The sequence below is a fragment of the Microtus ochrogaster genome, chromosome 22, assembly GCF_000317375.1.
Source record: "Microtus ochrogaster isolate Prairie Vole_2 chromosome 22, MicOch1.0, whole genome shotgun sequence".
NCBI lineage: Eukaryota > Metazoa > Chordata > Mammalia > Rodentia > Cricetidae > Microtus > Microtus ochrogaster.
This window is the reverse complement of record NC_022023.1, coordinates 18,400,426-18,414,025: the sequence shown is the minus strand read 5'-3', so window position 1 is coordinate 18,414,025 and position 13,600 is coordinate 18,400,426. Positions and strand designations below refer to the sequence as shown.

The window sequence follows — 13,600 nt, the reverse complement described above, 5'->3', positions numbered from 1 at the left end:
CTGAACTACAGCAGGGCTGAACTACAGCAGGGCTGAACTACAGCAGGGCTGTAGAAAGCAATAGTACTAGGTGTGAGTTTATCTTGCCTTCTGTACACTCAAAGATTTACTGTTCAAGAAGCAAGTTTGGTGCTGAAAATGCTGTATTGTATTATTCAGTTTACCTGTATAACCAAGTGAGGGGCAGTTGTGTGAGAGTAAGGACAAGCCGCATGCTCCGAGTTCAGGGCCCAATTTTAAGTGGGCTTTAAAGAGCTAGCTGTTTAGTTATGGAACACTGTATGCATCTACATTGGTAGAGCATTCTACATCCCCAGTCCTTTATATCTTTAGAACCTTTTGGGCATTGTGGGTTTTGCTTATTTGTTCTTAAATTCTTTCATTTACAAATAATTTTAAAAGTGTTCAAATTATGTACAAACTCCATAATCAGTGCAATGAGTACCCATCTGTCCTTTACTTAGGGTGGGTAGCACTTCTTACTTTAAAAAATTGCTTAAAATTTATTATTTGGGGTTTTTTATGATTTTTTTTATATGCATTGGTGTTTTGCCTGCATATATATCTGTATTCAGGTGTCAGATCCCTTAGAACTGGAGTTACAGACAGTTGTGAGCTGCCATATTGGTACCAGGAATTGAACACGGGTCCTCTGGAAGAGCAGTCAGTGCTCTTAACTACTGAGCCATCTCTCCAGCTCCGTTTTTTGGTTTTCCAATAGTCCCAGATTTGTCTAGAAGGAGCCACTTTAATCTGGTCTTTGTGTGTGTACTTAAGGCAGCCTTTCTAACTTTCTGAGTTCCTCCCCTTCCCCCCACTCCTTATTCTCTCTCAAGAGGGTGTGTTCTGGACTCATCTAACAGACCCCACCCAGGCTAGCACCAACCATTTGAGGAGCCTTTGTTTCTTTTACTGGAGACTGGGATTTCTAATGACTACAGTCCGCTCTGGCTTTGCTTGCTGTTACAGAAGGTTCCTCTGTTGTGAAATCATCCAGTGACATTGAGCACAAGTTGCCTTGAGTTTATAAGGAAAAAGACTGCATGGTTGCCCATGGGGAAGTTGTATCAGGTCATCAGTCTTTGCTTGCTTTAGGAAATGATTTTGCAAAATGATAACAAGTGTGCTTAAAGCAGAAGAGCAAGCCTGGTTATATATGAACCTGTATAAAAAAGGTAGCTCTCTCCCCCTTCTCTTCCATCTTATAGAAAGATAGGAGTTTGGAGCAATATTCAGATTTACTTAGTATTACCAACTTCCTTAGTTTCTCTTTACTGTGGTGGGTTTAAATGTCACTTTGGGAAATTGACTTCAGAAAACTCTCAACCTTAAATGTAAGTTCATTCTTGTTTTCTTATTTGTTGGCATAATCATGGTCTCACCATATTTTTTTAAGATTTTTTTTCTGTGTATGTGCATGTGAGTGCAGGTGCCTGCAGAAGCCGGAGGTGTGAGCTTGACCCTGGCACTGGAGTTAGGTGTTGCTGTGAGCTCCCTGACATGAGTGCTAGAAATGGACCTCGGGTCTTCTTGCAAGAGCAGGTCATGCTCTTCACCTGTCTGTTGCCATTTTTCTGAAACATTTAAAGACAGGTTGTAGTCATTATGCTTTTTTATCTTAAATATTTCATTGTGTATTTGCTAAGAACAGGAGCAAGAATATTGGCTTATAATCACAGCATAATTAGAAAATATCAGAAAATTGAACACTGGTACAGCATTAAATATGTAAAAATCTCATTCAAGATTTGCCTGTTGAAGGCTGGAGAGATGGCTCAGTGGTCAAGAGCACTGGCTGCTCTTCCAGAGGACTCGGGTTCTTCCCAGCACCCACATGGCAGCTCACAACTGTCTGAAAATGCAGTTCCACGAGATCTCTGACACTTTCACACCAATGCACATAAAATAAAGTTAAATAAATCATTAAAAAAATTAAAAAAAAAAGATTTGCCTGATGTCCTAATAATGTAGTGGCAATTTTAAAAGATCATTTAGTATTCAGTTCAGGACCATGCATTTTATATAACTTAGAAGTCTTTTTTTTTTTAAGTAATATCCTCATTAATTCTTTGAGGATTTTATATGACATTTTGATCATACTCATGTTCCTCCCCAACTCCTCTCAGATTCACCCAATCTACCCACCTAACTTTGTGTTCTATTTTTCTTTTTAATCAAAAATTGTTTCCTTGATGGGTGGTGGTGCACACCTTTAATCCCAACATTCAGGAGACAGAGGCTAGCAGATCTCTTGAGTTAGAGGCCAGCCTGGTCTGCACAGTGAGTTTCAGGACAACCAAGGCTACACAGAGAAACCCTGTCTGGGAAAAAAAAATTTTTTTTCATATCATATATTTTGATGGTATGTTCCCATTCCCCTAACCCCTCCTGGTTCCTCCCCCTCTGCCTCCTTACCCACTTCATTTACGTTCTCTCTTTCAACCACCCCCCCAAAAAACAAGAAAACAACAAAAATCTGATAAATGACCCCCCCCCCCCAATGAAAATAAAAGAAGGCCATCTCTTCCTAAGCCTCTTCAAACAGTGCCACCAACTGGAGCCAAGTATTCAATATCTGAGACTGCGGGGGGGGGGGGGGGGACAGACGGACGGACGGACATCTCATTTGCATCACCACAGTGACAGACTGCTGGGCCAAAAGTTTTTTGTTTCTGGAGCCTTTTACATTTCTTAACTAAGTAGGTTCCGTGTACAACAGCAGTGCTGTTGAAATCGACTGTGGCCAATGCATCGCTATAGGTCCCTTTTTTTAAAAAATAAAATAAGTCACTTAATTCTTGTAATCATCTTATGAGACAAGCAGAATTGCTTTCCTCCTTTATAGCTCAGGGTATAAAGTTAAAACAGGAAAAGTACTCCATCTTAACTGGGCCTGATGTGAGAATTCTTTACCCTCTGGTCCTTAGCTGACCATTTGGAAACAAAGGCTCTTGTGATGGTTAACGTGGGTTGTCAACTTGATAGAAACTAGCATCCCTTGGGAGGTGAGCCTCCAGTCTTTCCTATGGGGATTATTTTGAGTATATTGATTTGGGTGGCAATACCAGCCCGTTGTGGGTGGCACCACTTCCTGATTTAAGAGGAGAAAGTGGACTGAGCTTTCTGTTTGATGGGGTATAACCTGCTGCTTCAAGCTCCTACCTCTGTGAACCTTCTCTCCCATTATGGACTGTAACCTGGAACTGTGACCTAAATAAATCCACCCTTCTTTACATTGCTTTTATCAGAATGTTTTTTCACCAGCCCTGATATATAGCATTTGCCCTGATATATAACATAATTTCTCCCTTAGTGATTGATTTCAAGCTATCCATCCCACTTCACTAGGGGCAGAATTGTCAAGCGATGTATCCTGGGGAAAAAAATATGTCAATAGCACATACACTATTACATAGATTTTCTTCCATATGCACACCATAATATAAACCTCAAAACAATATAATAAGATATAGACTTATTAATATAGGCTTTTAATGTATGTTATATTTGCTTTTAATCTATTTTACTTATTTGTAAGTTTAACTTTTAATAAAAGCTGTGCTTAGCATTTTAATCATAGAATTTCCCAGAAATCTAACAGCTGGATCTCACGAGTCCATACAAGTTGGCCAGGATACTGCTGTAGTTATCTTGTTGCTGAACAGACCCACCTTCTAATATGTGGCCAGCATTATCCACGACATCAGGGATTTCTTTTCTTGAACCAGTTCCTTACCCCAGTTTCCTACTACATTTCCCCCTTATCTATTTAGCATGTTCCCTGTTTCCCACGTCCTTTTTCTTCCATCTGCTTCTGTGGCATAATTAATTATTTCTTGTTCCTGAAATGCCTAGCTCTTTTCCATTCTATTACCCACTTCCCCCACATTCCTGCTCACTGAAGGAGGGTCCTGGATGACCAGTATCTTGTGAAATGAAGTCTTCTGGCGAGGTCTTGTAGAGAGAAAGTCTTTGGTCTGAAGAAAAGAAAACATATTTTTAGCATCCTGATGAGAAGTCAAAGTTAAAAACAATTTTTTTCTCAATCATTAAGGTAATTTTTGCAGTGCTACTAATATAGTCGATGTTCTATATAAGTTCAGGATGTGGGCAACTGAGACTTACCACCATTCACAATCTTCCTTTATTTTTATATTCTTTTTTATTAAAAACCTATTCTTATGGACAATTAAGCTGTTACTCTGATTAACATTTATAATCACTGTATTTATACTTGGGGGATCATCTGTGTAAGAATGCATTAAAACTGCCTTTTTCATTAGTTATTATGTCATCTATCAGCAAAATCAATTATGACCCTAAAAATAATCAAGCTCAAGGATATACTTCTGATTAATGAAGAAAGGGAAAATTTTATCTCTCTAAGGACGGCACTGTGTTTCTTAGGCTGGTGTTACTGGAGGCTGATAATATAGATGGAATCCTTTTCCCTCAGTGGGTAAGACTGAAATAATAGTTGAAACTATCTTGAACATTACCGTTGTTATTAAGCTCATCTGTGTAGTTAGCAGTGACAGACGTAACTGTGCAGCCATACTGTTTTTATTCTGTGTATTCTATGGGTTGGGCCTAGTTTTGAACAGCAGAGTAATTTATCAGGGCTTCTTTCATGGAAAGTAGAGATAAAACCAATCGTCTGGATACAAATTCTTACTGAGATCTGCAACTCTTCTTCAATCCCACTTGCTTAATCTTAAAAAGTCATCTCCAGTTAATAATAGGTGCTTAGTGAACAACCATAAATTGGAGTCACCTGCATCTGTGAAATGTGAAATTTGTTTGCTCTGTGACTATCAGAGGGAACCAGCTACTTCAGTGCCAAGTGCCTTTGGAATTTAGCATTTGAGTTGCCTTGAAGTATTTGAATAAAGCTTTGTTCCCTTCTCTTGGGTATAAGCTTATGTGACTTAGCTTTTAAAAAAGTATGAAAGCAATTCGGAACTTAAGTTGTTTTTGTCTTGGGAGTGAGAAAAGAGGTTGGTATTGAAAACTTTGTTAAAAGGATGTTAGTTGCTTGTGTCAACTTTCTCTTGCCCTTCTTGAAAGGAAGCCCCAAACCTAAGTACCTCGGCAAGAGCCTATGGATGCTCACATGGAGAGGATTACTTGGTTCGGCAATGGAGGATTCATTATTAGAGTTCCAGTTTAGAAATCTAAGTGAACAAACTTCAATTAGAAATCTAAGTAGATGTCCTCTCTTGTAAAGATGTAGGTGGTCAATGAACGTGACCGTAGTGTGCAAGTGTGTGACTGAATAGGCACAGCTGGCTCCAGTGAAGCTTTGCTTGTGACATGGAAATTAACAAAACAAGCAAGAGGCAGGGTGTGGCCCATGGGTCTTAGTTTCCAACACATGAAGAAAAGAATGGAACTTTTGTGTTCTGTTTGTAGGCTATGAGGGGACTCCTTTACTTAGAGACAATGGACTGTTCTCATTGTGCCTCAGACACATAAACTGGTTGCATCATACTAAAGAATAGTAAACATTTCTAGAGAAAGACACATGCAGAAGACCAAAATACAGTTTGGAGTAGTGGCCAAAGTTAGTAAGTCTTTTCCTGGCCTTGATATCCCTTGTGTGAGGGTGCTTTGGAGTGCTCCAGTTATAGTTATAGTGCTCCAGATAAGTTATGCCTTAAGAGTTATGGTTCATTCTGACTTAAATTGCATTTAGGGAACTTGAGCACTCAGAATAAAATAAAAGTGACATTTGCGCTCCAGGAAATACTCTGAACTAAGTCTCCAAAATCAATGTGCTGTTAACATTTATTACACTTAATCTTTGCTTTGACCTCATGAATTTGGGTTTTCAGTGCTGCCTTCTCTTTCACTTACTCTGAGCTTAATAATGTGGCCACATGGTGGCGTGGTTGCCTTACATACCTCAATGTTGATAAAATGAAAGGGAAAAAATATAAATTAAATGGTAACTCCCCCCCGCCATTTTAGTGTTAAAATGACCAGGTTTTCACTAAATTATTGTTTACATAATTCATTACTATTATTTTTAGAATATTAAATCCTAGTACCCCAAACCTGCATGTGTTAAAGTTTTTTGTTAGTTTATGGCTATAGCACAAATTATGTTTATAATTGAGAAGAATGGTAATTAGGACTGTATTTCACAGGGTATATTTAACTGTGAGCCTCATTTTATTAAAACCAACATCTTATAAAAACTGATAGAAGAATATTTGGAGCTGGTAGACAAAGATGTTTTTCATCATAAATAATGACAAAGGTGTGTGCAGAGTTTCTGGCATGATAGCTACCTATTGTAAAGACTTAGTGGAAGGATGACTGAAGGAAAACAGGGATCTCAGGTGGTTAGGAGGCACAGGTTGTTCAAAAAGAGAGAATTCACTCTGTCCCATGAGTTTTCATATATCAGCTCTAAAGACAGAAGGGTTGCTTCCATTTATACAGTTAAGGAAATTTAAGTCTAATGGAACTAAGTAAATCTTTGTAGGTGGAATTTGAATGAACATTGCCGTTTCTAGGCAATATCTAGATGCCGTCGCTTTTGTTGGGGAACAGATAGACTTGGTAGTAATTCATGAGGTGTGAAATTTAGCAGGTTCCCAGGAATCTTAATAATTCAGACTTGTGAACTCTTTTCCATTCCTAGGGCGATTGTGTTGTTACAATACTGCTTGCTGAAGAGGACAAAGTTGAAGATGATGCTATTTTTTACTTGATATTTTCCGGTTCTACCCTCTATCACTGCACAAGTACGCGGAAGGTCAGTTCTGATACATTGGAGACAATTGCTCCTGGTAAGTATCTGAGTGAAATTTTTTCTAGCTTCTAGTAGGTATTTGTTAGTTTGCTTTTATTTTGAGGCTAGCGCTGTGAATAGCCAAGACTGGCCGAAAAACTCTGTGTCCTGCCTCAGTCTCCTGAGTGCTGGGATTCCAGGCCTATACCAGTATACTGGGCTTCTTTAATAGTAGCGAACCAATAGAGTAATAGAGGGAGCAAACCAGAGTACTAACAGCTGTTGAGCTTTAAGTACATTGATAATGCTTTTGTGTGTTCCATACATGCCTGAACCTAACTAGAAGTAAAGGAGATAAAGTAATGTTATAAATTGAGCAATAACAGAATCAGCAAAAACAAGAACCAATTTATTGTATGTTGAGAGTTGGAGAAAATTGATATGTGGAAGGTATGCATTCTCATGATGATACTTCAGATTTCATCCTGGATTTCATGGTGACCAAACAAAACAAGGTAAAACCTAATTAATAATGCATCCCTCATGTCTGGGCTGCAGAAACTACAGTGTCTTTCTCATGAAGTCAATTACACAGATTTAGAAACCGTAGGACGTCATGCAGTGCAGGGTTACTTACCATTGTATTTGTCAATTTAAACAAAAATTTAAAAATCAGTTACAAGTCATCAATGCTGTTTGGATGATAATGTAGCAGTTTTCTCTTTGCCTGTCCAGCATCTGAAGATACATTGATTTGTGTTTGGGGCTGGGTTTTTTCCTTAGTCTTCCTTTACAGTTAACAGTTGGGCCAGTTTTCACCAGAATTCAGAAAAGCACACTTTGAAGAATACTCCAAATAATGTTGATAGCTTCATTATTTCTTGTTAGAGGATAAAATGGAGTGACTCACGTGCCAGCATGCTCTAGTGGGTCCCCTGTTGGTAGCCATGGTGTTAAAGTTATTACTTTATTGATCACTTTGAGTATATTGCATCTTACTGTGCCAAATAAGTCTGCCAGTTTCTTTTTCTGTGCCATTTCCTATAAAGTGACTTAATGTCCAGTACTTATAAAATTGTGAGAACCGCAGTTTTCAGGTTGTAACTGTAGCAGTTGTAATTGTCACAGTTGCAGGTTGTAGTTGTAACATTTTCAGGTTTTAACTGTAGCGGTTGTATTTGTCGCAGTTGCAGGTTGTAGTTGTAGCACTTTCAGGTTTTAACTGTAGCGGTTGTATTTGTAGCAGTTGCAGGATGTAACTGTAGCAGTTGTAATTGTCGTAGTAGCAGGTTGTTTTTCTTTCGCCTACCTTTGAGACTTATAGAGAGAGATTTCAGGTAGTTCTTAGGAATGTATTTCCCAAATATAAAGAGATGGCTAGAAGAAATAGTGAGCTCTTTTCTAAAGAATATTAGGCATCCTCGTTTCTTACTCAGCCCTCCAGCCATCTTGTTTTCTGTGATGTGTATCATGTCAGAAAGGCTGATCTAAAACTTAAGGTCTGCTCTTTAGCAGGTGCCATGCAGCATTTCAGCTGCCTAGCTCATTGTGTGTTGGTGAAGGGACAAAGGTTCTCTAATCGGGAATCAGTCTCTGGGCAGACATACTAAGAAGTGAGATGGCTTTTATGGCTTAATTTCTTCCTAATTACAATTTATGGTTAAAATTCTCTCACTCTCTTCTCTTCCTCTCCCCCTCCCTCCCTCACTTCCTCCCCTCCTCTCTCTGTTCCTGTCTCTCTGTCTCTCTCTGTCTGTGTGTGTGTGTGTGTTTTCCAGGAACGCCCCCGCTCTACCCTCTGTGGGTGTCCATTTGTGTTTATTGATTCTGAATACTGTTGCCCTAGTGATCTAATCTAATCTAACCAGAATCAGCATTGCACTGTGCTACTAGTTTTGTCATTCTTGATCCATTCATTCATATGTAACACAGAATTCCCATTTCTATTTATCAGCTTTTTCCTTACCTAAATCTATTCTCTATGATGCTTACTGATTCACTCTAATTCCCCTCTTCCTCAATAACCCTGTTCTTCCTCACCCCCTAAATTCGTTAAGATTTCTGATAGGAAGTACCTAATTACAGCAAAATTCTGAAAGCTCCTCATGTACCCAGGGGAGGCTAGTGAAGAAGATGATGTTCACTTTAGCTTGTGAGGCTTTATTGTATGCTAGAGAATACAATATTCATACTCGGGTATGAGAAACTGTGAATCCTTGTGTTTTGGTCATCATGTTTGAGACGCTTTGTTTACTTGTCTCTTTGAGCGACTGCCATTTGGATTAGTTCAACATACTGTAGTGGAGGGGTAGAGGTAGATATTCAAGACCATGGGGTGGGCGCAGGACCCAAACAACTTCAAATATCTTGTTTTTATCTTGGGATTGGCTTTTTAACCTAGGATCAAACTGACTTGAGTCTGCTCTTGTGGTCATCTTAGACCTGTATTTTCCCTTCTTCAGTATGCTTTTTCTAGAAAAGAAGCACTACAGTGCCTTTGGACATTTATCTGTTCACTCAGCTTCTCGTGCACTCTGTTTTGCCCATTTCCTTTTTATTTCAGCTTCATGAGCCACGGATTCTGTTTTCACTGGTGTAAGCTGAATTAGCTTTTCTAGTAATCCCTACTGCCTAATGGGCATTGTTGCTCTGGTTCTCAGAAGGGACTGCATTCTAGAAAGGTGCACATGTTATCCTCCCTTCCCCCTCTCCCTCTTCTTTGTGGAAATGCAAAAGGCGTTTCTGGTTTCTTGAGTGCAGTTCTTAGCCTGTCACTGTAGTCTCTGTTCTCTTTCCAGTGGTGACTTTGATGGTTTCAGTGCGTCAGTCAGTGGTAATGATAGCCTCCGATTTCCTGTCTGCCGAGGGCCAGTGTCAGGTTAATCAAGATTCTTGATGGAAAATCTGTACAGTGCTTTGCACGTTGCTGTTACTGCATAAATATTCACTGTCTTTTTTTGGCAGCAGGTGTTCCTGATAGGAATTTCTCTGTGCCCTTTCTATTTATTCGAGGACTAGCTCTGCCATTTCCAGTCATCTGAGCTCTAAGAAGAAAAGGCTTTGTGCCTTGTTCTTCCTTTTAATGTCATGATTTATTCATATACCTGGCTTTGGTTTTTCTCTGTATGATTCATTGTCTTGTTTAGTTACATTTTAGTTCTTACTAAAACCAGATGATTGATTGACCTTCAAAAAGCAGCTATATTTTGATGTTAGTCTGTAACCTTTTATCAAATATTTTCTGCAAATAGGTTAGGAATGAGACATTTCTAAATTATCTTAGAGAAAAAAATTTACATCATGTAATACAGTTATAACATTCTATGTTTCTAATTCTGTCGTGCTATGCAAGTCTGAAAATCTGATTTTGATCTGTGGAAGGAGAGAGTTGGGATCCAAACATTGTCATTTGACCTCCATCTGCATCCTGTTGTACTTGCCCCCTTTCCTCCAATAATGATAAGCAAAACAAAAATAAGGGGGTTGGAGAGATGGCTCAGTGGTTAAGAGCATTGCCTGCTCTTCCAAAGGTCCTGAGTTCAATTCCCAGCAACCACATGGTGGCTCACAACCATCTGTAAAGAGGTCTGGCGCCCTCTTCTGGCCTTCAGGCATACAGACAGAATATTGTATACATAACAAATAAATATTAAAAAAATATCTTTTAAAAAAAATAAGCAATTTTTAAGATGACTGGTTGAAGACTATAATTTCAATTTTACTGAACTATCTATCTCAAAGGTATTTTTAGGATTATACAATACTATTTGGGAAGGGTTACTTTTTGTAGTCAGTTTAGACAAAACAAATAATGCTTTTATCATTTAAAAGTGGAATGGAAGCTGGGCTGGTGATTTAATCCCAGCACTTAGGAGGCAGAGGCAGGTGGATATCTGTTGGTTCAAAACCAGCCTGGTCTACAAGAGCGAGTTCTTGGACAGGCTGACTCCCAAGCTACAGAGAAACCCTGTCTCAAAAAATAAATAAGTAAGTAAAAGGAATGGAGATTTCTGTACATTTTATTGTGAAAGGCTTTGGTGTATGCTATTAATTTACTTTTAGAATCCATGGCAAGGCTTTTGTTTGGCAGTAAAATTACAAACCTTTAGTGATGCCAAACTAGACTCAACACTTAAGTATTTTTCTTTTGTTTCATACTTATCAGGTAAAGTAGTTTCATTGTGTTTACAGTTCCCTTTAGTGAATGAGTACTGGAAGCTTAGATCTTTCAAAGTAGTTCTGTGTGTGTAGCACTGTATTTTTTTTATTTATTCCTTGTGAACCAACATACTCTTTAGCCTCAGGGGTTTATTATCAAATTAAGAAGTATTTTTTAAGTTATTAGCATTTAATTTGCATAATCAAAATTCTTAGAACCTCCTTACTAACAGTTATCAGTTATTATTTTTAACCAAACACTGTATGATGGTCTGTGTAATCCAACTGTAAGACTGTTTCTCGAAAGCTTTGAGTTCATCTGCTTGTTTTTTAAAAATCAGTTAATACAGTGCATATAATTGTTATACTGGAAAAACAAACCAAGAAGTAGTTGAAGAAAGGAAAAAATACCCACATCTGTTGTTCACTGTCCTCGTGACAATGTGGTAAAAACTACATATTTTATCCCTGTGGAACTGTGAACACAGCACTGTAATCACAAGGAATGTATTACAACAGAAATGGTATTATTTGAGAGTAGAAATTGGATTTGGGGTGTGTGTGCGTCAGAAATTTTTATTCTTTACATACGAAGTATATACACACATGGCATAGCAATGAAATTTAGATTTTTTATTTTTATTTTATTTTTTTTGTCGTGCAGGTTGAATAGGAAACGCTAAGAAGGCTTCTGGGAGTAATGATAATAGGAAGAAGGATTGAGAAGCACTAGCTTAAAGGTTTTGTCTGGAATACAGGAAGTCATGATTTTAAAATTCGGTAGCCTGTCCTTTTTCACAGTGTATATGATGGGGTTCTGGGCTTTGCTATTGTGTTGTTTAATTATTCCTGTACATATAGAGACATTTTGTAAATACACTAAATCTGTGCACCTGCCATTATTTGGCCAAGATCTGGTAGCATGAGAGTGCGTGTTTCTCCATGGAATCCTCTCCTGGGGGAGGGGCGGTCTGCAGACTGAGCATTTCACTTGCTGTTCCACAGCCACTCCTGAGGAAGATCACGCCAGGTTCTTAGCACTTCTGTGATAAATTAAGTAGTAAAGCCAGTTTATTTCCCACTGCTGACTATTATAGTCTACCCTGTCTGTGTGGGATTGGCCTGGGCTGGTTCAGCCAGTGCTTTTAGGGTCCTTTTTAGATCACTGATAAAAACAAAGGCCTGATTGTTTTAGTCTCAGAAGAGAAGGCCCGGATGGGATGTGTTCCATTTTTAGCTTAACAGGAAATGAAGTAATTTTTTGGGTCATACTTTAGCACTTTTGTTTATCTGTAGCAGTTTTTTTTGTTTCCATGGGTACAGATGTTTTAGACATTGTTACAAAGCTTGCAGGGAAGACGCCTGCAGGAAAGCTCTCTAAACCCCAGGCACACATACTTCTGACCCACAGGGCCTAGAATTGAATGAGTTTGAGAGAACCATTAACCTTAGGTAACTTGTTTCTTACCTAGGTGCTTCTTGTATTATTTTAGCTTTTTATCCCTTTGTTTTTTCAGTTCTGCGGTGTCAAAGGCACAGTTTGTCTTATAGACTTATTGGCCTGTGCTATCTAGTGAAATTCTTTGTCAAGTTTTTTGGGATCTATTTTTTTCGGTATGTGACTTAAACAGCAGCAGTATTTTGAGAATAACCACTGTTTGCCATGTGCTTTGTGTGTAACCTTCTGATATTTCCAGTAGTTTGTAAGGTTGGTGGTATTTTATGATGAGAAAAACAGTCTTCAAGGCTGAGTGTTAGGATAACTACACCTGTCTGCAGTAGAAGTTGGCACTCCAATCTAGTGTGTCCATCAGCAGTATGTACTATAGTTTACTTGGTAGATAACAGAGCCTTCTTCATACCTCATAATTTATCTTCTGTTTCTGTTGTAAATGAAATAGACTTTGTAGAAGGCTAAGATGCTCTTAAAGTTAGGAATTTCTCCCCTTAACCATTTCTGAAATTTTTTGTTCTGTTTTATTTTGGTTTGTTTGTTTTCCTTTCTGAATTCTATGGGATAGCTTCTTTTAGAAACTGAGCAAAATTTCAGTGCTTTTCCTTTAAAAACCTCTGACAATGTTCCTCTCTTGTTACCAGGAAATTGAATGGAAACAAAAACGCCATGGAAACTAGCTGAAAAACATTGCTACTGTACTTCCCCATTGTATCAAATTAGATGAAATTTCCCATACTGCTTTTGTAGTTTAGTGGTAGGTCTGTAGGTCTCTTCACTTACTGTGAAGTTCTCTCCAAGCAGTCATTTGTCTGGAGTATGTTTGCAGTAGTAAGCTTTAGAAACCTATCTGTACTGATGCAGTTTTATTCCTAGGTCTCTATCAGACTGCCTGTAGTTTTAAAATATGCTGACTCCTCTATCCTCGTGTTTTATTTGAAAAGATACAGGGTTTTAAAACTAATCTTGAGCCTGATAGTGTAACTCTGCCAATCCTGAGTATTTTGACCACACACTAGGTGAGGAAGGTATTTTGTTCTTCTTTTTTTTTTTTAGTTTTGTTTTGTGTTTATGATTGTTTTGTCTGCATTTGTATATGTGTACTACTTGTGTGCCCATGGAGATGTCTTTGTTACTCTTTAATTGATGTGACATACCTCACTCAGGATAGTGTTTTCTATTTCCATCCATTTGTATGCAAAATTCAAGAAGTCCTTGTTTTTTACTGCTGAGTAATACTCTAATATGTA

General features: G+C 38.3%; 1 protein-coding gene across 1 annotated transcript in view; it reads left to right on the top strand.

The window, feature by feature from the left end:
• Akap13 (A-kinase anchoring protein 13) overlaps positions 1–13,600 on the top strand; it is a 269,674-nt gene that overhangs the window by 83,374 nt on the left and 172,700 nt on the right. Inside the window, exon 3 of the mRNA XM_026784275.1 lies at positions 6,650–6,797. Within this exon, the coding sequence (XP_026640076.1) occupies positions 6,650–6,797 (148 nt within the window). The remainder of the gene's footprint in view (positions 1–6,649; positions 6,798–13,600) is intronic.